General features: G+C 42.8%; 1 protein-coding gene across 2 annotated transcripts in view; it reads left to right on the forward strand.

Moving 5' to 3' along the window:
* LOC117741888 (RNA-binding protein Nova-1-like) overlaps positions 1-24,939 on the forward strand; it is a 71,156-nt gene that overhangs the window by 4,801 nt on the left and 41,416 nt on the right. For both annotated transcript variants that reach the window (XM_034549141.1, XM_034549142.1), the window contains one exon: positions 11,317-11,460. In XM_034549141.1, coding sequence (XP_034405032.1) covers positions 11,317-11,460 — 144 coding nt within the window. The remainder of the gene's footprint in view (positions 1-11,316; positions 11,461-24,939) is intronic.

The raw sequence follows: 24,939 nt of genomic DNA on the forward strand, positions 1-24,939 counted from the left end.
GAGGAGGAGGAGGGCCTTGAAATGCCCTTGCCAAGTAACATTAGGGGACTGGCAGGTGTGTGTGTGTGTGTGTGTGTGTGTTGTCCTTGCACTTGTGTGTCATGGTGACTTTAGAGAGCGTATATGACGGACTCATGCGCCCTGGCTGCATTGTGCGAGACGAGGCCCTTTGTCGTTATTGGTCCGAGCGTCATCTGTTGCTCCTGGAGCATCTTTTTCATTTTTTTAGTTAAAACATTTTTGGTGGGGACGTCCGTACAAAAGGAGAACTGCCTTCGCTCTCGTCGATCAGCTGTCGGAGAGGCAGAAGCCTCACATTTGGCTTTGAGAGTGTAGACGGCGAAGTCCTTCCAGAAGACGTTTTTACAAAACATACAGTGAGTGCTCGAAACATTGAGGGTTGAGCAGCGAGCGGTGTTTTTGTGCGTTTCCCCCGGAACATGGCGTTCTCCTCTGCGGACACGCCTGGTCCTACACTTTCCCCTCTTCCTCTCCCATTCTCCTCCATCTTCCTCTTCCTTCTCATCCATACTAATCACGGTCTACTTCAGACCGTCACGACTGCACTCTCCTCCTCCTCCTTCTCCTCCCCGTCCTCCTTCACCCCCCATCGCTCCGTCCTCCACCCCAAACCCCTTCATCAATCGCCGGCTGCCATTGACGATGCTTGCTTGTAAACCGTTGTCATTTGATTTCCCCCGCCGCTGTCGGGGGCGGTCGTCTCTGCCTCTGGTGGCTACAAAACTCTCCTTCTCCTCCCTCTTCCTCTTCCTCTTTTTTCTTTTTTTTTTTTTTTAAGCCACTGCGTCAAAGTAAAAAAAAAAAAAAAAAACATTGTATAGGGTGGGGTGAAGGCGGCGAGAGGTGGGAATGTTCCCACAAAGGGATGCGTGCGATTGGTGGAGCGAGACGCCGGTCGCAGCTTAGCCGCTCGCTGATAGGTGAGGGGAGCAGGGCGCCGATGAATATGGATAAGGGAGAGCAATGAAAGGGGCCAATGCAGCGAGGACGACTGAAGGGGTCCCCCTCCTCCCCAATAGTCTTGGTCCGTGAACAATACACACACACAGACACACACACACACTTGCACGAACACAGACTGGAGGGGGAGAAAGGATGCGGCTGCTTCTGTTATCTTTGTTAGCGTAGCCACCGCGTCTGCTTCGATTCTACGCAGACGCCCTGACGAGGCAGTAAGGAGGCATTTGATTGGCTCTCCCATAACCTCCGCAGCAGGATGTTGTTCCGATGAAAAGAGATGGAGGTATTACCCCGTCTGTCAATAATAATTATTTATTCAGATTTTTTGTCGGAATAAATTAATATCGTTAAAGAGTTTTGGGCTTCAAAAAGTAGATTGAAAAGAAAATGTAGAGGAGATCAACCCTTTTACTCCTTTTCTCGACCCTTCTCCAAATGTTTGATTCCTCAAAGGGTCACGAGAATGTTAAGGGCTTTCGTGTAGCGGTTAAGAAAGCGGCGGACACGCCTGAACGTCATGTCGAATCCGAGCCGAATGAAGGCCGTGGGAAAAGGGAAAAGCGCCAGTGCTGCGGAGGCTGAGATAACGACGGCCATCTTTCAAGATCCGACAGCTGGTCGTAGCCTCGCTGCTGGAGAGCTTTACATGTTTGTGTGTGTGTGTGTGTGTACGTGTGAATGCTACCCCCCAACAAAAGAGAGTAGAGGACTGGAGGGGTGTGTTAGACAAAGCATGCCCCTCCCTTAACTCTCCCTGCTTAGGGGAGATGAATATTTTCCAAGTCTCCAGAGCTCAGAGCCCCCATACCAGAGCCCCCCTTTCATCCCCCCCCCTCCTTTAATGTAGGATTCACATCTGACGTTTCCACACAAAGCTGCACACAAGATTCTGAGATTCTGATCTGGACCGCTGATGTGCATTTGACCCATTTTAGTGTCGATCGCGATACTTTGGGAATTAAACTGCTGTCTGGCCACATTTAGAGTGCATATTCTGTTGCATGTCAATATCCTTTTTCAGGGGTTTATCTCACATTTACGATCTCGTCTAGGCAGGAACATATCATAAAGAGAATTTAGATCATCATCAGTTTTATTGTGTTGCCATTGTCAATTCTAAATGAATGCTTCATAACCCTCCATTTACTCATGAAATAGTCAAATACCAAACAATTGTGGTTCCCCGATAGTTCATTGATATTAACTATGTCACTGAAATATAACTAGTACTAAACATTAAAATTGGAAGCTGGCATATACATACAAATGCGAGTCCAACAACAGAACAATTTAACACCCGCTTTTAGCTTTTAATGTGTATTTAACAAACGAGTCACTGGAAATACGCTACATTTAGTCCACGCTCTCAGCCTCTAGAATTCAGAATTTCAGATTGACTGTAACGTGATGGTAATTTACCAACAGGAACACTTTAAAGACTAATTTCCTCTATTTCTGCTATGAGGAGGCGACTTTAGGTGTGTTTGTCAGAGTGAAGCTTGTGATTGTAAAACAAGAACATGAGAAATGATTTGTGATCTTAAGCGGCGCTCAGCCCACAGCCCTGTAAGCCCGTGGACACCAGATCCCAGGATTTGAGCCTCCAATCCCCAAGCATGGCGAGCCTATTCTGGGCCTGGCGGGTCCGCAGTGGCCTTAGCAACAGATTGGACTGTTTACTCATCCAGATATGTCGTTGTGGAGGATCATTTATTATTAAAACAATCTAAAAAGAATAAAGACAGAAGGATCCCAAATGCGTCAATCTTGGCTGATGCAGGAAAAAAGAGTCTGTCAAATCTTTGTCAAATCTTTTCGGCGCGTAAAAGGAGTTGTCAGTGTGTTGTTTAAAGCTGTGAAAACATAGACCCTCATCACAGCAACGAGTAGGGAACCCCGTACACAGCTGCAGACACAGTCTGTTACCATGAGAACACAAGATCAAACACTCTTTTTTCAGAAAGTTACAAAAATTGTTGGACACAGCCCTCGGGTTATTTCACGGTTAGATAGACGACCCAATGTGCTTTGCTTGCAGCATGCTGAAACGCTAAATCTTGAACTGATAGCCTGTGCAGTACCTTGCTGCTCTCTTTACGACATTAAGGTCATTGTCGTTCCCTAAAGTGTTTTGCATCCTTTTAGGAAGCCCCCAAAATGCCCCCCTCCTTTGTGACGGCTAAAACATTAAGACGTAATCAGTAACAATCACCACATATGTAATTATATAAGGAATGAAAGTTTACACGCTCGTTATGTTGTCAGCGTGAGACACTCGCTGCACACGGAGGCTGGGACGCTGGATCTGTGATTATGCTTCATATTAACAAGTGCAGAAAATAGTAGCAGAGAACAATGAATTGTACATCATGCTGAGACATCAGATTCTCTCAACTTGTTATTAATTGTGTTATTTTCAACCAGGGCGTCAAAAGAAATGTTGACATTGTACATTTTGTCAAATCACCGATATGTTAGGTATGTCAGCGTTTCTGGAGCAGAAAAGTTTCATAATTGTCTATCACATCCGCCTCGTTTCACCTCTGCAGAAACGCACTCGACACGTGGTTGTGTTTGTTGAACTTTTTGTTCAGTTTAGGCAGCATAAGTACTCAGTGAAGGTTAGAAAAAGATCAGGACTTGTGTTCAAATAATAATCAAAGAGCATAAAGTAACAGCAACATAATAGAGCAGGGGTGGGCAAACTTTTGGCTCAGGGGCCACATTGACTTTAAAATTTGACAGACGGGCCGGGCCAGTATCAGATGGATGGAGAGCAGGGGCGTTTGTAGGATTCCAAGAAAGGGGGGGCTAAGCCCCAAGGGGAGTGTCACCCTGGTGAATGTGGGCCCCTGATATCCATTGTTTCTGACAGTTCATAGATTCATCAGAAATTAGAGTGATTTTGCTTCATTCAAGTATATGATAACACAAGAGACGCATTTCAGGGTTCATAGTGATATTTTATGCTCATTTGGACACTATCAACTGAGATAAAGATGAACTAGTTCAGTGTCAAATATACCATTCAATGTAAAAAAATATTATAATCTATATTAATGCAAAGAATAGAGAGATGTCGATAGTTATTCTTGTATTTCGAATTTGCCTCGTTCACACTCCGCTCAATGGAGACAGTTTCTAACTTTCCCTTTCATTTGCCTCAAGTAAACCTGAATGTAAGCAGGTAACACTCGTTAACAACTACCGACAGCCACATTCTGTAGCCCCCCTAAAATAGGCCTAACGTTTGTGTGTGAACCAATATGAATTACAAGTAAAAGCCAATAACTAAAAAGTAAAGAACAGTGTTGTTGGTCCAGGGCGGTGCAGTCCTGTGGGTTTGATGTGCGTTCGTTATCCGAGGAAAAATACTCTGGATGCAGCTGTTAATTTTACAACTCTAAAACTCTTGTAGTACGAACCCCGTCTCCGGCGACAGAAAGTGACATGCCAAATTCAAATTACCAGAACTCTTCGAAAGTTAACACTTTACGTTGTAATTCCAAAGGATTGTGAACACTGAGAAGTGGCGCTTTCCAGCGGTATGCGGTACATTACGGTGAGCGTGCCTGTGAGGGGTGGACGTGAGCAGCAGACTGGACTCGCAGCCTGGCACGCAGCGCGGTGACGCTTCTCCGTTCCCGACTTTCCTGAAGCACGATGACGGCAACAGACCAGCATCGATGTTTCTTAATGCTCATTTATTGCTCAGCTCTTTCAGGCTGTTTGTGTGCCTCTCCTGCAGCAGGAAGCGTGACGGCGCTCTTTAACCTGCCGTGTTCTGCTGCAGGAGCGCGCACACGCAGCCCCGAGGGTACGAAGCGTTACAGTGGTCTTTACTATAATTTATAATTCATAATACTCGGCGGGCCGGATCAAAACGCCCCGCGGGCCGTAGTTTGCCCACCCTTGTAATAGAGCAATGGAACAATGCAACATAACAGCGCCATACAACAGCACAACGTAACAGAGCAACATAACAGTTAAATGTAACAGAACAACGTAACAGAGCAATGAAACAGAACAACGTAGCAGAGCAACCGAAACAGAGCAAACAAAACAGAGCAACGAAACAGAGCAACGAAACAGAGCACCGAAACAGAACAACGAAACAGAGCAACGAAACAGAGCAACGAAACAAAACAACATAACAGCGCAATGAAACAGCGCAATGAAACAGAGCAACGTAATAGAGCAACGAAACAGAGGCAGCGAAACAGAGCAATGTAACAGAGCAACGAAACAGAGCAAACGAAACAGAGGCAACGTAACAGCGCAACGTAACAGCGCAACGTAACAGCGCAACGAAACAGAGCAACGAAACAGAGCAACGTAACAGTGAAATGTAACAGCGTAACAAAACATGTAAAAAATATATGTAACCAAACTCTGCTCTTTGTGGCGCAGGATCAGGATGACATGAGGATGAGGGGGCAGCATCATTGCACAGCATTAGGGTTACGTTTGTGTTCTCCACAGTCAGGTTGATACAACCAAGATGAATCAAATGAGAAAGAAGCTTTGTCAGTTTATTTCTTATTAATTAACTTATATCTTTATCCTGTAAGCCTGTTTCCTCACTTGTAATAATTGACAGTTTATCATCATCACCCCATGGACTCTGTTAAAAAAGTCTGCAACTTTTGATTCATGATTTTCCTCAGTTTTTGCCAAACAAGTCTATTTGTACTGTCAAAACAACGTTTAGCAACTGGTTAAAAGCCAACCGCCATGAAGTGCACACACAATAAAAGCATTGCATCCTTGAGGACAGAGCAGACGTACAAGTGTGTCCTAGATGCTCTTTAATGTCGCTCGCCAAGAGCTTTTATTCTGTAACCAGAAGGATCTCTAAAAACAAGCTCCTAAAAAAAGATGCACAGCTCTTTGAGCGCGGACCGTTATGTGTCAGGGGCTTTTAAAAAGAGCTGATAAACCTGATAAAAGAGGAGGAATGTTGATAACACTTCTCTGTAAACAGGACCATCCAGCACGGTGCAGTGTGGGAGGAAGAGGCAGAAAGTGCAGCACTGTTTTTCTTTCTTAAAAAAAAAATCTATCTTGAAGTTCCGTATTTATGAAAATTGAGTCATGGCAGTTATCAAGTTATCAAGCTTATTTCCAACGTGTAATTCAATCTGTGTTACATAACTCTGTTAACAAACTCAACACTGGAGATCTGCAGTTTCATGATACAGAGGACTTATAGGGGCATCCTAGCGTGTGACACTGCTATTTGAGACATATAGCACAGATGTGCTCCTGAAATATTTTATGAATGAGAAATAATCGCTGATCTGGATGTAAAGATTCTGTTTTTATAGCATGCACGTTCACAGGATGTAGGTTATATCATCTTTTTTATGTTAAGTTTGTTTTAGTATAATTAGAATTTTGGATATCTTGTTTGAGGTTTCATATATACATTTTTTTTCAATGTTTGCCATGGCAACACGTGCAAGTGTCACAGACAACAGATATGAATGATCAGATTAGTCACTCATGACATGCTCTCCTATAAATGATGAGTCGATGTTGCCAAGGGTGGGGTGGGCTTTTTATGAGACGTCGGAAACAGTCTGGTTGTGGAGACCAGGGTGTTTGTCCGTACGTGTGCGCTCGTATCTGTTTTGTGCGTGCAATTCATACACGTGTGTGTGTTTCATATTTACCAATTCCCCTGCCTTATTAATACAGGCTAGTTATAATTAACTAGCCTCTATCTAAAGCGGGTCAGTCCAAGGCTTCGTACTCAAATTGGGTCACTGCAGCACACTGAGGAGAGGAGAGGAGAGGAGAGGAGAGGAGAAAATAAGAGAGGAGAGGAGAGAGAACAAGAGGAGAGGGATCCTCTCAGTCCTAGTTACCTACCTCTCCTGGTAGGTAACTAGGACTTAGAGGAAAGAAGACAACACAAGAGGAAAACAAAGGAGGATATAAAAGGAAAAGAGGAGGAAAGGAAATAAGCTAAAAAAAGAAACAGAAAGGTAAGAAAGGAGAAGACAGACAGTTTTAGGCCACGACCATGTGCCATTTCATCAAGCAGAGAAGTACTGCTCTGAGCATTGTTAATAAGAGAGAGCAAGAACTTAATTGGCACAATGAGCGCCTCTTCATTGTTGCCGCTAATTTGCGATAAAGCCAGCTTGACTAAAATGAAAATATGAAGATGGACAATAGGAAGTTGATGAGGAGCCAGTTCTGAAAGTGAAGCGTGTCATCGGGCAACTGTAACAAGGTTGTGCCGTCCCACAGTGCAGCTGACACGGGACTCTGAAGCGCTTAAGGCCTAAAAGTTCCTTTCAGAACACAAGATTTGCAGGAGAAGCACGTCTGCCGCTGAAAGTGGAGCACATTCAACAAATGGACTTCATAACATAGAAAGACAACTTTCTTCAACTGAAAAGCAGCTGATTCCAGGCTGTGTATAGAAGCTGTGCACTGTTCTGTGTCCAATACATTTGACTCGTGCACGCTTCGGATCATTTATCACCTGTCAGGGGGCTCTGCTTCTGAGAAATGCTTGTCAAACTCTGGAGTCGGGGGGACGAAGGAGAGAAGGGAGAAATGAACAGAAGGATGAAGAGTAGGAAAGCAGAGGAAGATCATCGTCGTGGAGGCGTTTTTTTTGTATTTTTGGAAACGTCCCGTTGCATCTCCAGTTGGTTAGGCTGGAAGGGAAAAGTGTTTTTGAGTTGAGCTGAAAACACATCAGGGAATCCTCAATTAACACAAGCTTTTAACGAGCCCCCTTCAGCGACCGAGGTCGTGTTTTCTTTGCTCTACATATACGTCCACGTCTGAGCTCCCTGCAGTTAGTATTTCATCTCTAGCAGGGCCCGGGGAGTGTCAGGTTCTCTGTCTGTGTGCTCATGCTTTGACTTGGCTGAACACCCAGAGATGAGAACAGAGCCCACCCAGTGTTAGAGCACCCTGAATCCTGGACCACTGCAATCCCTCGACACGGGACGGAACCTTTTCGGTATTTGAAAGAAGAGACTGTCCCTCTTGGGAAATTATTTTTTTAAGTTAAGAGTACAAGAAAGGAGTGTGTTTTGCCACACAAACACTGGCCCAGACTTACAGTGTAATATGGAACTGGGTTATGGCTATTCCTCATTATATTCATGTAACACAGACTCGCAGTGATTACCAGCGTAAGGGACTTGTGAGTCGGACACTGAAACATAACATGATGCCAAAAGTGACTGGAAAAAGTCAGACGTTCGGACGTAATAGTCATATTAGCGATTCAGAGTGTTATTAACAATCACATAGCCAAATAATCTTAAATGGGAAAAATCTTTTCCATTACGATTCAAACTCCAAGTGTCTCTTTTATTTAGCAAATGATTGTGCGCATCAACCCGAGCACAGGCCCGATCAGCCGAGAATAAGAAGCGCGTGTCACGGATCGAGACCAGGGACCCAAGCACAATGGACGAAACGGAGGTAGTAAGAAAATAGTCCTTTACTGAACAGAATATTTTCAGGACAAGACCTGACCAATACACACTGAGAACTTGGTCTCAAAACACAAGACAATCTGGCAGAGGACAAGTGCAAGTGAGGGAACCTAAGTAGTGAGTGACTAACGAGGGAATGGGTTGCAGGTGAGATGGGCGTGAGAACCAGGTGGAAGGGAATGAAGGATGATCAGGTGTGAATGACCGGGTCTGAAATGACAAGAGAGTTAATAGACAAACAGATAAAGAAAACAACTATTAACAGAAAGAAGGTGTGGAGCTAAACTGTTTACAGCGCGTCTTTAAATAATTAGATGTATTTATAGCGGAGGCGTCACAAACACCTCTGTTCCACCGATGTGAGTGTTAAAGGGATGCAATGGGAGTTACGGCTACTCAGAGGCCTCTAATGGTCGAGTTTCTTGCCCACTCAAAAAAAATGAAAGCAAGATTTTGTAATGTGTGTATTTTTTAAAGTTCGGTGTCTCGCAGACGGAGAGCGGCAGTGATACGAGGTGCCTAGCTCATGTGTGAGAGAGTCGGCCCCCGTAATAATAATCCTATTTTAATCTGCCTCCTGAGGTTCTGTGTCCTCGATTATCAAATATGACGGACGCTGCTGGGGAGGGAAGTTGGATATATTTCAAAGAGACAACGCTAGATGGGCAGTTGTGATGAGATTCACAATCGAATGAAGGGTTTCTTTATAGAATGAAGGAAAATAATAGAATCTACTTAATTAAGTTAATTTGGAGTCATTGTTTCAACGTGTGATTTTAAATACTAAAATAAAAAAGCTACACGGTGATACATTCATATTTTGTCCAAGATGTAAGGCTTTAAAGAGCCAATTCAACAAAATACATTTTCCGACTTATAGCAGCATCTCTCCATGCAGATATTTTTGGTTTGAGATTAAAATGACACAACAATTTACATGAAGATACTGTGTGTCTCTCTGCAATTTACACTTTTTATATTTACATGTTTCCTTTGAGAATATATGCTAAATACAACATGCACACTAGCATTTTCTAGAGAGCGACATGCTTATCCCCTTGCATGTCGCTCTCTAGAAAACCTGCTACTGTTTTTTTTTTACATCACATTTTGGGCAATTAGTATGGTTTAAAAGCAAAACTATCGGTAAAAATGGGGCGTTTCGGTAAAATAGTTCCTTCAAAGAAGAAAGGCCGAGGGGCAGAGTGAGAGGCAGCGCTACTCTTTAGTTGACCTGCAGCTTGTTGACATCATCGCCATGGCAACACAGGATGGGAGGGATTTGTTCTTGTGTACACACTGGTATCTGACGAACCTCTGACACGACGCCTCCACATCTGTTACTGTATGTGCTTGTGCACCGGCGGGCGTGTCGGCGGCTCTTCCTGAGAGAGACAGAGAGAATTATGAAAAAGAAAATACAAACATGAACTTGATCAGAGTCAGACCGAAAGTCTCAATCCACATGCACAACACAACAGATCGGTATCTGCAGTGCAGATAACGCAGGGCAACCTGGTCTCCTTAGAAATGACGTTGCAAGGAAAATTGCATCGCCAATAAAGTTTCCAGGAAAACGCATTTCCCCCCCACGTTTGTTTTCACAAATACGTTTCCAGTCATAGTCAATGGAGTTCGAGTGAGGAGGAGGAGGACAGTCAAACCAACACAGGAAACCAAGAGTCAAAGGTGACTTCGTTTTGGTTTGATTTGACGGCAGATTTGAGAACATCTAAAAATAAATAAAAACTTTACTTGACTGGATTTAACTTGAAAAAAGATCATGTTTTCATAGACAGGGGTGGGAGAGAAATAGAACCGCACACAACACATTCACAAGCATGTTTTAATCTGAAAGACTTTAGCTAGATGGACCACAACATAAAGGGACTGAAACTCACAGATTCAAACTAACTCATATGAAGCCAAACCACGATGTTTTACCAAGTTTTAACATGAATCCCGTGTTCAAACTGCGATCGCAAGAAAAATACATTTACCGGGACCTAAAATCCAAAGTGCAGCTTGATTTTACGGGAATGTAACTTTGTGAGCAGGATGTCGTCGTCCAGAACCGCCTCGATGTTCGCTCCTTCTTAATTATTTTTTAATAAATCAGATGGATTAGCTGTGAAAGTGAATAAATGGATACAAACATCTGACTCTGTGCTCGCCTGCTTCGTGTTTTGTTTGTGTGGGATTATCTGCACGTGTTAATAAATGCATGTGTGTCTGCGTGTGTGTGTCTTGGCAGGAAATTTGGTTTGATGCTTTGGCGAGGGGTCGCATCCGCAAACACCGGTCGAATCTGATTAGCTTTGATAAGAAAAGCAACGGGCAGCGGTTTTTTTAATCAGCCCCCCCCCCCCATATCCCCCTTCCTCACGCCGAGGCTGTTGATGAGGACCAGAATCCTCGGGGGCCTCGAGAAGCCCAAATTAGATTTGACCATTCTGGAAAGAGGCTTGCACAAATGGACGAGAGGAGAGAGAGAGAGAAAATGGGGGAGGGGAGCGATAACAGGAATCATCAGATTGTGGGAATAATTAGTTGTCAAGGATATCAGTCATCGTCCGATGTGATTGGACGGATTTATGCAGCTTGGGGGAGTTTCGGATGGCCGGCTGAGAGGGAGGAAAACAATTCTGCTGCGGCATCTGTTTGTGTAAAATTGACAAAAATTGTCACAAACTCAACAAGACTATGGAATTAAACGGCGGGCATGAGGGCAACGGTCCAAACAGACTAATAATGCACACTGTAGCGTTTAGCATCACGTTTCTTCTTCAGCTTTATTGGAAGTTAAAAACAACATGAACTGCAGTGGCTCTCTCTCTGACTTCCTGTTTCCTGTTTTCTGCTGCAGAGGAAGGCGAGTACTTCCTGAAGGTTTTGATTCCCAGCTATGCGGCCGGCTCCATCATCGGCAAGGGAGGTCAGACCATCGTCCAGCTGCAGAAAGAGACCGGAGCCACCATCAAACTGTCCAAATCCAAAGACTTCTACCCGGGTAAGACACAGAAACTACTGCTGCTGCTGGATGGATGGATGAATGGATGGATGGATGATTTGATGGATGGATTGATGGATGGATGATTTGATGGATGGATGATTTGATGGATGGATGGATGATTTGATGGATGATTGATGGATGGATGATTTGATGGATGGAATGATGGATGGATGAGGGGCCTGTGAAAATAAAGGGAAACTTCATCCTGAGATACTTTTACACTGTTAATTCACTCACTCACTTCATTCTACAGATTGTGAACATTTGTAATTTGTGATATTGGGCTCTACAAAATAAACTGAATTGAATTGAATTGAATTAACACATCCAACATATTTCATATGACCAAAACAGACAAGCACAAAACACACAATAACAGCACAATAAAATAAATCATTTTAATGCAATACTATTTTTGATTTGCCTATTCTTACTTAACATACTGGACATTGTGTATACATTTGGCCAAAATAAAAAAATGTGCCATCAAATATCCAAATACCGGCACATGAAATACAAGACGCAACACCAATGCCTTTTTTTCAACAGTGTTGAAGTGTTACAAGGTGGAGTTTTGCTTCATCAGCAGTACAATATATATATATATATATATATATATATATATATATATATATATATATATATATATATATATATACACTACCGTTCAAAAGTTTGAGTTCACTTAGAAATGTCCTTATTTTTTCAAAGAAAAGCACTGTTTTCTTCAATGAAGATAACATTAAATTAATCAGAAATACACTCTATACAGTGTTAATGTGGTAAATGACTTCTAGGTGGAAACGTCTGGTCTTTATTGAAATATCTACATAGGTGTATAGAGGCCCATTTCCAGCAACTATCACTCCAGTGTTCTAATGGTACATTGTGTTCTTAGAAGACTAATGGATGGTTAGAAAACCCTTGAAAACCATTGTGCAATTATGTTAGCACAGCTGAAAACAGTTATGCTAGTGAGAGAAGCGATACTGCTGCAAATGGAGCATTCTTCGATGAAAGCAAAGATTGAAGAACAAAATTAATATTTCAAATAAAAATCATTATTGCTAACCTTGTCAATGTCTTGACTATATGTTCTATTCATTTTGCAACTCATTTGATAAATAAAAGTGTGAGTTATCATGGAAAACACAAAATTGTCTGGGTGACCCCAAACTTCTGAACGGTAGTGTGTATATATATATATATATATATACATATATATATACTGTATATTTGAACTGTGAAAGATGGATGGATGTTGATATATGATGCCGTTGGTAGATGAATGAGAAACAGTGAAAATAGACAATGAACAGCGATAAACAGGAAAATAAAGAAATGGATGGATCAGTTTTTGATGATGTTAAAACACACATGTACTGATATACAAACACACACACACACACACACACACACACAAACAAACACCACACAGACACACCCACAACATTAACAGGAGTTTCTTCTCAGTGAGTTTCCTCAACATGAGGGCTGTTGACGTCCTGCTTGTGAGAGCCTCATTTCAACACCGCGGGATAGATTTATGGATTCATAAAGGCTACGTTGTCCCTGTGTGTGAATGTGTACTTGTACATCTATCCTTGAGAGGACCTTTGGAAAAGGGAGGACATTGTGGCCTCACTTCTACAAAGACTTGTTTTAGGGATCAGACTTGGTTTTAAGGTTTGGGTTAAAATTAGGTTCAGGCCAGGGTTATGGTAAAGGTTGGGTTTAGGCATTTAGTTGTGCTGGGTAAGGTAAGGGTAAGGGGCCTAGGCAGGGAGGCAAAAGTTGTTGGGGATTGTGGGCCAAACAACAGCAAAATGTGTAGTTCTTTCAAACATTTACACTGCAAGAAAATCTGTGTTTCTACACCAGAAAACCACATGTGCTATAACAAATACTTTGCTATCATAACAACATAAGAGTCTTCTGCTCTTCAATTAAATTGAAATTATAAAACAAAATGTAAACTCTAATACAGTGGCATGTCCACTTCAAATATGATGATGTTAATGTGTAAATCTGTGAATAAGTAAAGTTTAAACAGGCAGAATTGTCAAATGTAATTTTCTGTTCATGGTCTAAGCTTCCACTTAAAGATTACGATGTATTTGTAAACATAAGCCATAAATCCGTAAGTCTAATATTAAGATGTAAAAAAACAGAACAGGCAGAAATGGTAAGACAGAAGTAAGGACACTAAATCTAGTTGACATCTTGTGTTTTAACTATGATGTGCAGTGTACATACAGTGCAAGTTATAAGAAATAGGTTCGAGCCATATTGTTGTTCATTAAAAAAAAGAAAGAAATTGCTATTTAAAAATAATCAGCAGGCCCTTGTTGGCCCGAGGGCCATATTTAAGGGTGTGTGTGTGTGTGTGTGTGTGTGTGTGACCCTAAGTTTGCGTTGACAGAGGTTGTGAGGCCTCAGGGACAGAGGGGCCTTGACTGGGCTCACGTTGCACCTCCCCCCCCACACACACACACACACGCACACACACACACACATACATACGTACACACGGTCCAACAGATCAGGATTACAGGATCAGAGGTGAAATTGTATTTGTCTAAACTCTTAATTCTGTCCTGGTTTGACATGTGACTGGAGCAGTGAGGGGTGTGTGTGTGTGTGTGTGGGTGTGTGTGTGTGTCCGTGTGACATCCTGCTCATACAGTCCTGCTGGGAGTCCGGAGGTTTGGGTTGTTTGCCTGATGTCTGAGCTGTGGAGGAGACGAAATTCATGTTGAGAAAGCAAACACGTGAGAGCAAAATACATTCGTTAATGTTTTAAAGAAAACTATTTATTTCCCTTGAATAAATAAATATATATATGGACAAATTGTGTCACCAAAAAAATGCAAAGAAATCCAACTTACACCCATGTGTCTCTCTGTGCTTTGACTCCTGTCGCCACTTTACACAACCTCAAACCACGTGGGAAAACAATGGCGGTGGAGGTTTTTTACTGCCTTCATGCGCGTCTAGTTCAGCTGTGTGTTCTCAGCGGCAGGTGGCGGAGTGATTCAGTGCGGTGGATCGTATTTATACAACCCAAATCTATTACTACGATGTATACCCCCTCTGAAGTAATATTTTTATTTTCTAGACCTCCCAGTGCTGCCGTAGTGACTGCGGAGTCTCTGATGTAATCGCCGTGCCTCGAGCCGGACACATAATGGGGTTTCTCCGGCTCTGCTGCAGGGACTTCAGCTGTTGCAGTTGTGTTGCTTTCTGTGTGAAAGCAGAGGTGCTGAATACATCTTTTAATGAGGCAGGCAATCAGAAATCAGCTATGTTCCATTTTTATGACACCGGCCCAAAAGTATCACCAAATGTTAGTTAGGCTTTGTCTTCTCTTTTTTTGCTTCAACAAAAAAAAAAAGTACAGATGGAGATTGACTTTGAATCAAATGAATGAAGAAAAGCAGCTGTGAATATTTTTCCCGTAAAGCTTCATTTCACGTCTTCCCCGTCCCCTTTGTTCAGCCCCCCCCTACTTTAACCTCCGCCGTGATGTAACGTGTTTGCTTTTGGAATTTAGCTTTTATCCTTGTTGTCTTGGCGTGTTTGAATATGTGCATCAGTTCAGTGCTGAGGTCAGCAAAACAAAACAAGTTGACACCGGCACACAAGACTCCTGGAAGCTCTGCCAGCAAGAACAGATGCAAGGTGCAAGAGCCTCCAACACACACACACACACACACACACACACACACACACACACACACACACAGCCGTTAAAGGGACAGAAGTTTTTTTTTTAAGTGCATTTGGATGAGCACATTAATCCATTGAAAGTTCGCTGAGGAAGTGCATGTAAATCTACAAAAAAGATGTTGAAGGGACAGAGGGGGAGGGGGAGGAAGGTGAAAGAAAGAAAGAAAAAAGAAAGAGACGGTTGTATGGGCCTTGGTTTAGAGAACTGAAGAAGCTGTGTGTGTGTGTGTGTGTGTGTGTGCGTGTGTGTGTGTGTGTGTGTGTGTGCGTGCGTGTGCGTGTGTGCGTGTGTGCGTGTGTGCGTGTGTGCAGGGGCTGAAGGGGGCATCTGTATGCAAATGAGACACGGTTCTTCCTGGGTGACAAATCAAAAGGCCCACCTGCTACAAGGGTCTGTGTGTGTGTGTGTGTGTGTGTGAGAGTGAGTGAGTGAGTGAGTGAGTGAGTGAGTGAGTGTGTGTGTGTGTGTTCGGAATAACAGGGCCAGTCTAACGAGAGTAGAGAGTTACTGCTGTGTCTTGGCCAAAGCGTCTCATTCCTCTCCTCTCGCTCCTCGGAAGACATTAGTCCACCCCCCACACACACACACACACATGCATACACAGACACACCGCTATCCCAGCTGTCATGGAAAACCTGGCAGAGGTCATTGAAGTTTTGGGGAATTTCATCTTCACGTATATAACTTGAGTAAAAAGCGCATTGATTTTGTTGTCGCGAGTGTTTCGTTTGGCACAAAATGTGTACACTTTTTTCCCCTTTCACAATAAAAGCTTTTGTGAGGTTTAGTTGATGTAATCTGGTGTAAGGTTTGCTTGTCGGCAGACTTTAAAGGGGTCACATGAATAATCTAGTTAAGGTGACCTTGACCTTTTTTGCCAAAGAAGTGAGATCATCATTTTAAATTAAAATAAAGCACCATTGTCTCTCACGCACATATTCTTTAACACTAAACTCCGAAAGGGAGGTCACTTCTAGCAAAAAAGGAAAAAAAACAATGAGCAGTGGACACAATGAAAACCAAGGTGACAGGATGTAAACAGCTGTGAGGTTAAAACCAGCACTTCCATCCTATTAATTACCAGAAAGCACAAGGACAGCTCCAGATTAATACATGTATTGTTTTTAATTTGATTTATTCATATTTATATGTATATATGTATTAACTCCAGATGGAAAAAACATGAAGGAAATGTGTGGAGCTCACCCTGTACTTCAATCTTAGCCAGCATTCCTCACAATATCTCACTGTCCTCCCTCCATCCCTCCTGTCCTCTTGTCTCCTCTGCCCTCTCGCGTGTCCCTTTTAATTCACGCGTCCTTCGATCATCCATCTTGCCCATCAGTCATTTCTGCCGTCCTCTCCGTCGCATTAGACCGTCCCCCCCCCAATACTCTCCTTCCCTCTGCTTCCTCTCTACCCCCACCTTCCCCCTGTCTCTACCGCCATCCCATCTATCTGGAGAATAGTGCAGCAGCAGCACTTAAGCCGACGACCAATTACAGTAGCAAGGAGCAGCGGTACTGGGGGAGCCAGACAGGCCACCATTCATCCTCACACACACACACACACACACACATACACAGACACAGACACACGCAGCGCTGTGCGACCCACCATTCACTATTATGGCACAACAGATTGATTACATACCCATACAGTACAAGGCAGTGCCGCTTCCAAATAGCTCCTCTCTGTCTCTTTCTCTCTCTTCCTTCCTCTTACTTTCTGTGCTAACATGGCAAGAGACTGAAACAAAAAACAAAGAAACAAAAAAAAACTAAACTTTCCATTTTGGAATAAGGACATCACAAATGTGTGTGTGTGTGTGTGTGTGTGTGTGTGTGTGTGTGTGTGTGTGTGTGTGTGTGTGTGAGAGAGAGAGAGGATAATGCCGCAGCGAAAGATATTCTCATTTCCAAAAACAAAAGGAATCATTCAACACTCAGACAATAAGGATGAATAACAGACTGGTGCGTTAATTACAGAGCTGGATTTCAGGATTTTTCCTCTTCCTTTAGCAGGTTTCGGAGTCTCGGGTGACTCATCCGCTAATTAACTGTAACAGCATTGATTATCTGTGCCAGGAGAATGGTGCGCCGGGCTGCGTGCGTGCTACTGTGCATCCCTGTGTATGTCCACGCCTCATCTGGCATTCTCCTGCCGCACACTGAATTATTCAATTCTATTCAATTCAGTTTATTTTGTATAGCCCAATATCACAAATTACAAATTTGCCTCAGAGGGCTTTACAATCTGTACACATACGACATCCCTGTCCCAGGACCTCACATCGGATCAGGAAAAACTCCCCAAAAATAACCTTTGACAGGGAAAAAAGGGAAGAAACCTTCAGGAGAGCAACAGAGGAGGATCCTTCTCCCCGGATGGACAGAAGCAATAGATGTCATGTGTACAGAATGAACAGCATTTACAAAGTTACATAAACACATTACATGAATATGACAATGTATGAATGGACCTCCAATCCATGAAACAGAAGGAGGTAGAGAGGAGGGGGCGGGGCGATCAGCAGGGCCAACGCGGGAGACCGGCTCACCAGGCATCAGACACCTCCAGGTCCAATGGACCCTCTGAGACGTGAAGTCACAACGACTCCAGGGAGGAAGCAGGTTAATAAGGTGCAATGGAGAGATGTAAATTCATCCATAAGGAGAGAGGGAAGAGGAGATAGGTGCTCAGTGTATCCTAAAACATCCCACCAGTTTGAAAGTGTGTCCTTCCTCCCATTTTCCTGCATTTCTCCTGAACATTATGTTTGTCTTGTTGAAGAAATATCTACTTCGGGTCCCATTCCATGGCTGGTTTAGATGAGTTTTACTCGTGGATACAAAAAAAAGCTGTAAAATTCTATATACGTATATATATATTGTATATGCAGAGTTATAAGAAATAACCGTGAAACAAAAGGTGTGGGTGGGGCTAAGCTTCTCAGGCATGGGTCCTAGAAACTATATCAGCACCCAAGATGTGTAGTCATTGGGTCTGAGAACCCAACTCACGAGTCTGTGGTGGTGGATTGTACAGAGCGAAAGGTGATGTGGTGTGACCTCTTCGGGGATGACCTGGGATCTCTTCACTCTGACCCAAAAGGTTTCCCTCACAGAGGTTTGTTCATTCATGTAAAATATCTTCACAGGGATTACTGTTGCAGACATAACTGGCAGAATTACACTAAGGCAATATAGAAGAATACAGTTAATACAATTTAAAGATACAACATTTGTCTTCGACAGTCTGCAGGTGCTTATAAAGTGTTTAATAAAATAAAACACTCACTGCTACTTCGAATATATAATATTATATATAAACAACAATGTTCTTCGCATTTGGTCGGCAAGCAGCCGGTAAAGATTAAACTCATGTGACGGCCGTGTCTGTTGGTTCATCAGTTTGTGGAGAGAACAAACACAGCCGCCGCTGCCGTTGCACATCAAATATTCATTCACGACACCTGTTTTATAATTAGAATCGACCGGCTTTTACTCCTCGCCGTCGAGATATTGACCCTCCGGTCGGACACGGTGGCAAAGCCATGAAGAAAAACTTAAAGCTGGAAATGAATTAGTATCGATGGCGCGGACGTTTCCTTCTCCTGTCGCGGTGCCGTTTCACAGCTCTACGGCAGGCAGGCGCTGAGGTAGAAATGAAAGAGTCTTTTGAAGGTGTGACTGATGTTGGAGAGCAGAGATGGAGGCCTACTCCGCAGCACTGCAGCAAGGTTACACTGGAACGGGAATGCTTTTATAATTATTTATTTTTTCAGCAGTTGTCAAACATCTTTTGAGGATTCTTCAATCGAGGCCTCTGAGCTGCTCTGTGCTTTAATATAGTCTGACATCTGTCTGTGTGAGAACTCAGGAGGCACCATGCAGGTCCTCTTCACCAAAAGAGCCCAATTACTTGGTTGGAATTGTGATTTTGATTCAGCACTATTTATTTTTAATGTTACATAATTGAGGAAAATAAAGGTCAAATAAACTGGAACAAATCCTCTGACCATCACAGGGATGACACGTTCCCAAAACATCCAGTGAAAGTATCAGTGTTTGTGACATCTTCATAAACTTAAATACACCAAATACAGAAATGCAACAAAGAGATCTAAAACAAAGAGACACCTTGTGGAAACACTTCAGACGAGCGTATCCTTTCCTCTGTGTGGACATTAATATCAGTGTCTATTTGCGTGGTACACATTCCTGTAGCGGTGACTTCACCGGCGCATTTATAACGTCCATGGTCCCCATCCAACCTGAGTCTGATTGTTAAAGAAAAAGAAAAGACAGAAATTAGACATACAGTTTTGTTTTGACATCTATTTAGCAAACTAACACAAGGGCACAGGATTAATAAACCTGGACGAATGTGTTTCATTTCACCGGGACTTCAATCACACTTCCTGAAGGACGAGGACCGCATGCTCCGATCTGACTCGCGTTCACACGACTGCAGAGAAGAGGCGATTCAGTTCCTCGTTAGCAGCTGAGAAAACACTGAGTCACATGTGAGAAGAATAGATACTCAGTGAGGCTGTGCAGTGAGTCACGCGGTAGAAGCCAAAAGTATGTGGACACTCGAATATCAAACTCATATTCTAATTGTCCACCAACTTTTGTTGCTTGTCTCAAACTCAACCAGATCACTCACTCCCTCAATACAACCTCTTTTGCACTTTCCTTCTTCCTCTGTGTCTCCTCTGCCTGTCCTCTGTCACGCCGTGACACCGTTTAGAGCTTTGTCTTTAATCCCACACGATGATTGCATTTTTCAGCATTTAAAATCCCATCTGAACACACACGCACACAAACACACACACACACACACACACAACTAGCACACATCTGTCGCAAAAGGCTGCATGACCTAACATATTAACACACACCTGACATACACACACACACACATACACAAACACACACAAACACACACACATAATCACACACACACAAACACACACAGTGCTTCCCCAAGCCTTTACGCCGATGTCAGCGCTCTAAGCCTCTTATGCAGCTCTAAGCTCTTAGACTGAGAGATGGAAAACTGAAATATTACATATCACACACAAACGCGAGTGCACACATACGAATGCAACTATAATGAATTTCCTGTTTGTTAGCCATTTCCTCTCTTCATTAAGCGACGTATTCATTACAAAGGTCTGCCGTTCATCAGCTGTGACGAGATAATTTCCACTAAATTAGATTTCTGCTTCCAGTTCTGAATTCGGCAAATTATTGCTGCAAATTGACACCAGTTGAGGCGTCTGCATTTGGTCTGTGTGCCAGCGTCAGGGCTGACAATGTAAACCCCCTCACTGTGTCTGTGTCATGACTTTGTAAACTATGCTTGAGTCAGAAACAAACAGATGTATCTGATTCATAGTGTTAAAAGGAGACATATCAAGAAAAACTCAACAAAACATTCAGTTTGCTACTTAGATCAGAAACATGTGATTCATCAAGCCAATTATGCAAGTGCATTACAAAGTAACCCCCCCACCCCCCAACCATACATTTTTCTTGCGAGCCAATCAGAGCAGACTGTTTTTTTTGCTATGGCGTCTTTCAGACAGAAGAATATGAACCGAACAAGTGAACGTGGGGTGACTGTGGGTCAGTGGTTAGCATGCCCGTCTTTCAATCAGGAGGTTTGTGGTTCAATCCCCGCCCTAGTCGATGTGTCCTTGAGCAAGACACTTAACCCTGAGTTGTTCCCTGTAGCTGTTCTACAGTGTGTTAATGTAACATGATTGTAAGTTGCTTTGGATAAAAGCGTCAGCTAAATGACATGTATGTAAAAAATGTCATATATCTCCTTTACAGTAAATGGAGAATCTCCAGGATGTCTTCAGCAGAAGAATAGTTTTCTCTGTTTTTAACTTGTGTAATCAACCTGTTTGGAGGCCACAGATGAAAACTACCAATTTGGCTAAATCTGGCACATTTCAATCATACTGAAGTCACTTAATGTGAATCTTAAAGCTAGAAGAAATGAGCGGAAGAAACGGAGTAATACCTCAGCACCAGTGAGGGCCATGCTGGTGGACGGGAGAGACGGACTGCAGCTCTCTTCCATCAATCACCCTCTCAGGCCGCCAGAATTGAAAGTCATTTTGAGGCTTTTTTTGAGAGGTGAACTTTTGATCCACAATGAGAGTCATTTGAATGCAGCTTTTTATTAAAAAAATTAAAAAGCATTTTAAGAGGGAAGTAAGAAGGTGGGCGCTGATGTTTTCTGGTGCAATGCACCGGCTACATCGTCTGTTTCTAATTTAGTTCTGTGATGATGATATCTTATTTGATTAAAGAAATGATCTTGCTGGTGCCAACAGAAAATGGCAATCCCACAGACGGGATAGAAGCAAGTGCAGGAAGTGAAGCTCTCTGAAACGAGAGACAAGGCCCGGGTTTCAGCTTAAAACAGGAAGCTGAATGAATGACATGAAAAACATCCTCGGAGCAGCGCAGATTCATGTGAAACACTGAAATATGAGAACGACGTAACTCGCTCATTTAATGCACAAATAGAATTGTTTCTGGTTGGTGAAAAAGCTTCGGCAATCAAATCCGAGATGTCTTTGTTTGCTGCAGGTCACCAAGACTTTGGAGCGCTCACTTTTAATATCCCATATTGGATGATGTGCTACGTTTTTAGAAATAGTGAACGACAACCTTCAACCTTTTATCTCAAATAGCTCTGTAGTTGAAAAGGTCAAATTCGTTGCTTCCTGCTAAAGTGCCTCTCTGAGTGTGTTTCTGTGTTCTCTGGAGGCTCCAGAGGGAGCTGAACCCTCAACCCCGACAGGGTTACTGAAGTCCTCCTCCGTGAACTCATGCAGAAGGAGCCTCTCAGTAGGGTTATTACCACAAGCAGCTACAGAATAAACAAGTAGGACATTTTTAGTATTACACTGTGATCTGTTTCTATTTTTTTTCAACCAATTTACATTAAATAATACAGTCCCCCGCAAACTGCAGTTTCAGTAATGAACCACAGAGTTGAAGGCATCTCACGACAAAGATACATTCATTATTCTTTGCGTTTTTCTACAAAAGTCTACTTACATGCATAGAATCTTTTCAAAATAAACTTGCGTCGTCACAGGAAATGATTTAGGCAAGACAAGTGCTTGATTAGATTTAGGAAAAGATTGTAAAAATAATTGGTTAGGTTTAGGCAATAAAACTACTTTGCTAAGTTTCGGAAAAGATCGCGAAATACTTTTAGGAAAAGATCGGGGTTTAAATACCTGCATCTGTGGTCTTGAAATTACGTGACGAATGAATAAAGAAATTATTTCGGCAACAAAAGGGCTTGGTTAGATTCAGGAAAAGATGATGAAATACTTAAAACTTTAGGTTTGGGAGAAGATCGTAAAAAGAATTGGTTAGGTTTAGAAAAAAAGGTCGTAAACTACTAAGTTAGGTTTGGATACTGACCTCCTGTTTCACATTGGGTCTCCTTGGTGGAAGACTTTGGACCGGTCCTCCAGGCCTCCCACCCTGTGTAGTTTGTTTGTGGTCTTTATACCATCACTGGCTCGTGATGACGGGGATTACAAACCTTTTTTAGTTCGACACAAAACTTTCTGTAGGTATCGCTACGAAACGCTGTGTGGCAATTAGCTTGAATCTTGTAGCTCCGGAGTCTGAAGTCTAGTTTCGTGCTCAGATCATCGGCAATGCAAGCTTGCAGCTTTGTCTTCGGTAGCGCTGCAGGGTTTGAAAAAGCGGCAACGGCCATTAGGAGGGAAAGAAGTTGGTGATCGATCGTGTTTTTCCTTCAGCTCAGTGCACTAACTCTCTCTCCATTTGCTGCCTTCATGTTTAGACTTTTAATAAGGGAGTGTTGAGGGTCCCAGCGAGGCCAACCGTAAATAGAACAGTAGGAATATGGCCGGCCTGACCGCAGATCAATGCTGCACCGAGGCTGTGTGTGGGGTGTGTGGGGGGTGTAGCTGTGTGTGTGTGTCTGTGTGTGTGTGTGTGTGTGCGTGTCTGCGTGCGTGTGTGTGTCTGCGTGTGTGTATGTTTGTGTGCGTGAGTAAGATGGAGAATGTGTGAGAGTGTGAGTATGTGTGTGTGTGTGTCTGTGTGTGTGTGTCCTTGGGAAGTGGTATAATGCAGTCTGTCAGTGAAATTCGACTGTCATAAAACCTCTCAAACACTTTCGCTGCCACTCATCACTCCCACAGTGCACGAACACGTGCACACACACACACACACACACACCACACACACTATTTATCCCCACTGCAGGTCTGAGTGCATGTGTGTCTTCCTGAGATGATTCTGGACATGAGACAACTTGAATTTTATTTCCAGGTAAGATGGTGTTTCCATCTCACGCTGTTTTTGTTCATTTTTTTGTCACACTGCTTTGATCAACTCAACAGCTTTTTTGTGTCTCATAAGGGAAAATAAGTTGCCCGGCGAGAAGCAAAGGACATGTATTTAGTTTTTTTTATTGGACATGGCGCCTCCAACTAAATAATGGAAAGAAGATTGTTGGCTCGCTAACACGTGTGACCACATCAGCTTTGAACCGAATATTTGAAACAAAATCAGAGCGTTTTCTAAACTAAAATTGCGATATATGGTCTTTTAAGAGCGCATCATTCTTTGTTAGCCTCCAAACAGAATTCCAAGTATTGCCAGATCTGAACATTGTTATTAAACATCAAAACTATTTCAGATCCTGCAAATGTACCAGGTCTTCTTCTTCTTCTTCTTCTTCTTCTTCTTCTTCTTCTTCATTTCCAGCGAGAAGGCCTCCTGACAGCTAATCTCTTCCCATGATTTTAGACTTACTTTTATCACTGATATTACATCTTAATTAGGTCCTAGTTAGAGTTTGACAATAATCAGAGTAAAGATAATCTGATTTCAGTTCAATCTTTTTGATTTGCTTGCATATAAATGCATCAGATTAGTGTTGTATTTTTCCACACTGTGCAGGTCAAAGGTCACCAGACACAATGACCCATATGTTTGAAACAAAGGGGAAATTGCACGTGCACTGACTGGCCTCTAATCAGGGTTTTTCTACATGTAAACATGATTCTGATGAGGACTGTGTTTTTGCACAGAATTTGCTGAAAATATGTCAATGCGACTCTAAAAAATGTATTTTCTTACGCTGTGCATTTTCACTTTCTTCAATTTACCCGTGGCTTGTGGTGTTTTCCACCTTTTCTTGAATCTATTCTTACTTCTTTCACCGTTGTTATTAAGTCTAGTAACAACCCGGTTTTCCCTCAAAGGTCATTAATGATGCATGAGCTCTAATCTAATCATCTGACTGAATGACTGCAATATCAATAAGGCCTATAGGTTCAATGCGCACTGAAAATAGGAATCAAACAAACAAAAAAAAGACATTAAAAGTAAGAGGTTCAGTAAACAAACTAAAGCGCTGCTGATAAGGCAGTTTATGCTTTTTGTTGTTTTTTCCTGCATGTGTGACAGATTGAAGAGCAGTCAGCACATAGAAGGGAGGGGGAGGAGAAGGGGGAGGAGGGGGGGGGGCATTAGGAAAGCAACTGGGCGAAAGGGAGAGTGGAATAAAAAAAGGAGAAAGGAGAGGACAGCAGCAGGAGGAGGAGACGGAGGAGTAGGAGGAGGAGCAGTTGAATGTGCAGAGGTTTGTATGAGCTCCGAGGGTTTCCAAGACAATAGGTGGAGGCGAGGCGCTCAGTGCGACAATAGGTTCTTTGACCCCAG

This window comes from Cyclopterus lumpus, chromosome 13 (genome assembly GCF_009769545.1).
Source record: "Cyclopterus lumpus isolate fCycLum1 chromosome 13, fCycLum1.pri, whole genome shotgun sequence".
Taxonomy (NCBI): Eukaryota; Metazoa; Chordata; class Actinopteri; order Perciformes; family Cyclopteridae; genus Cyclopterus; species Cyclopterus lumpus.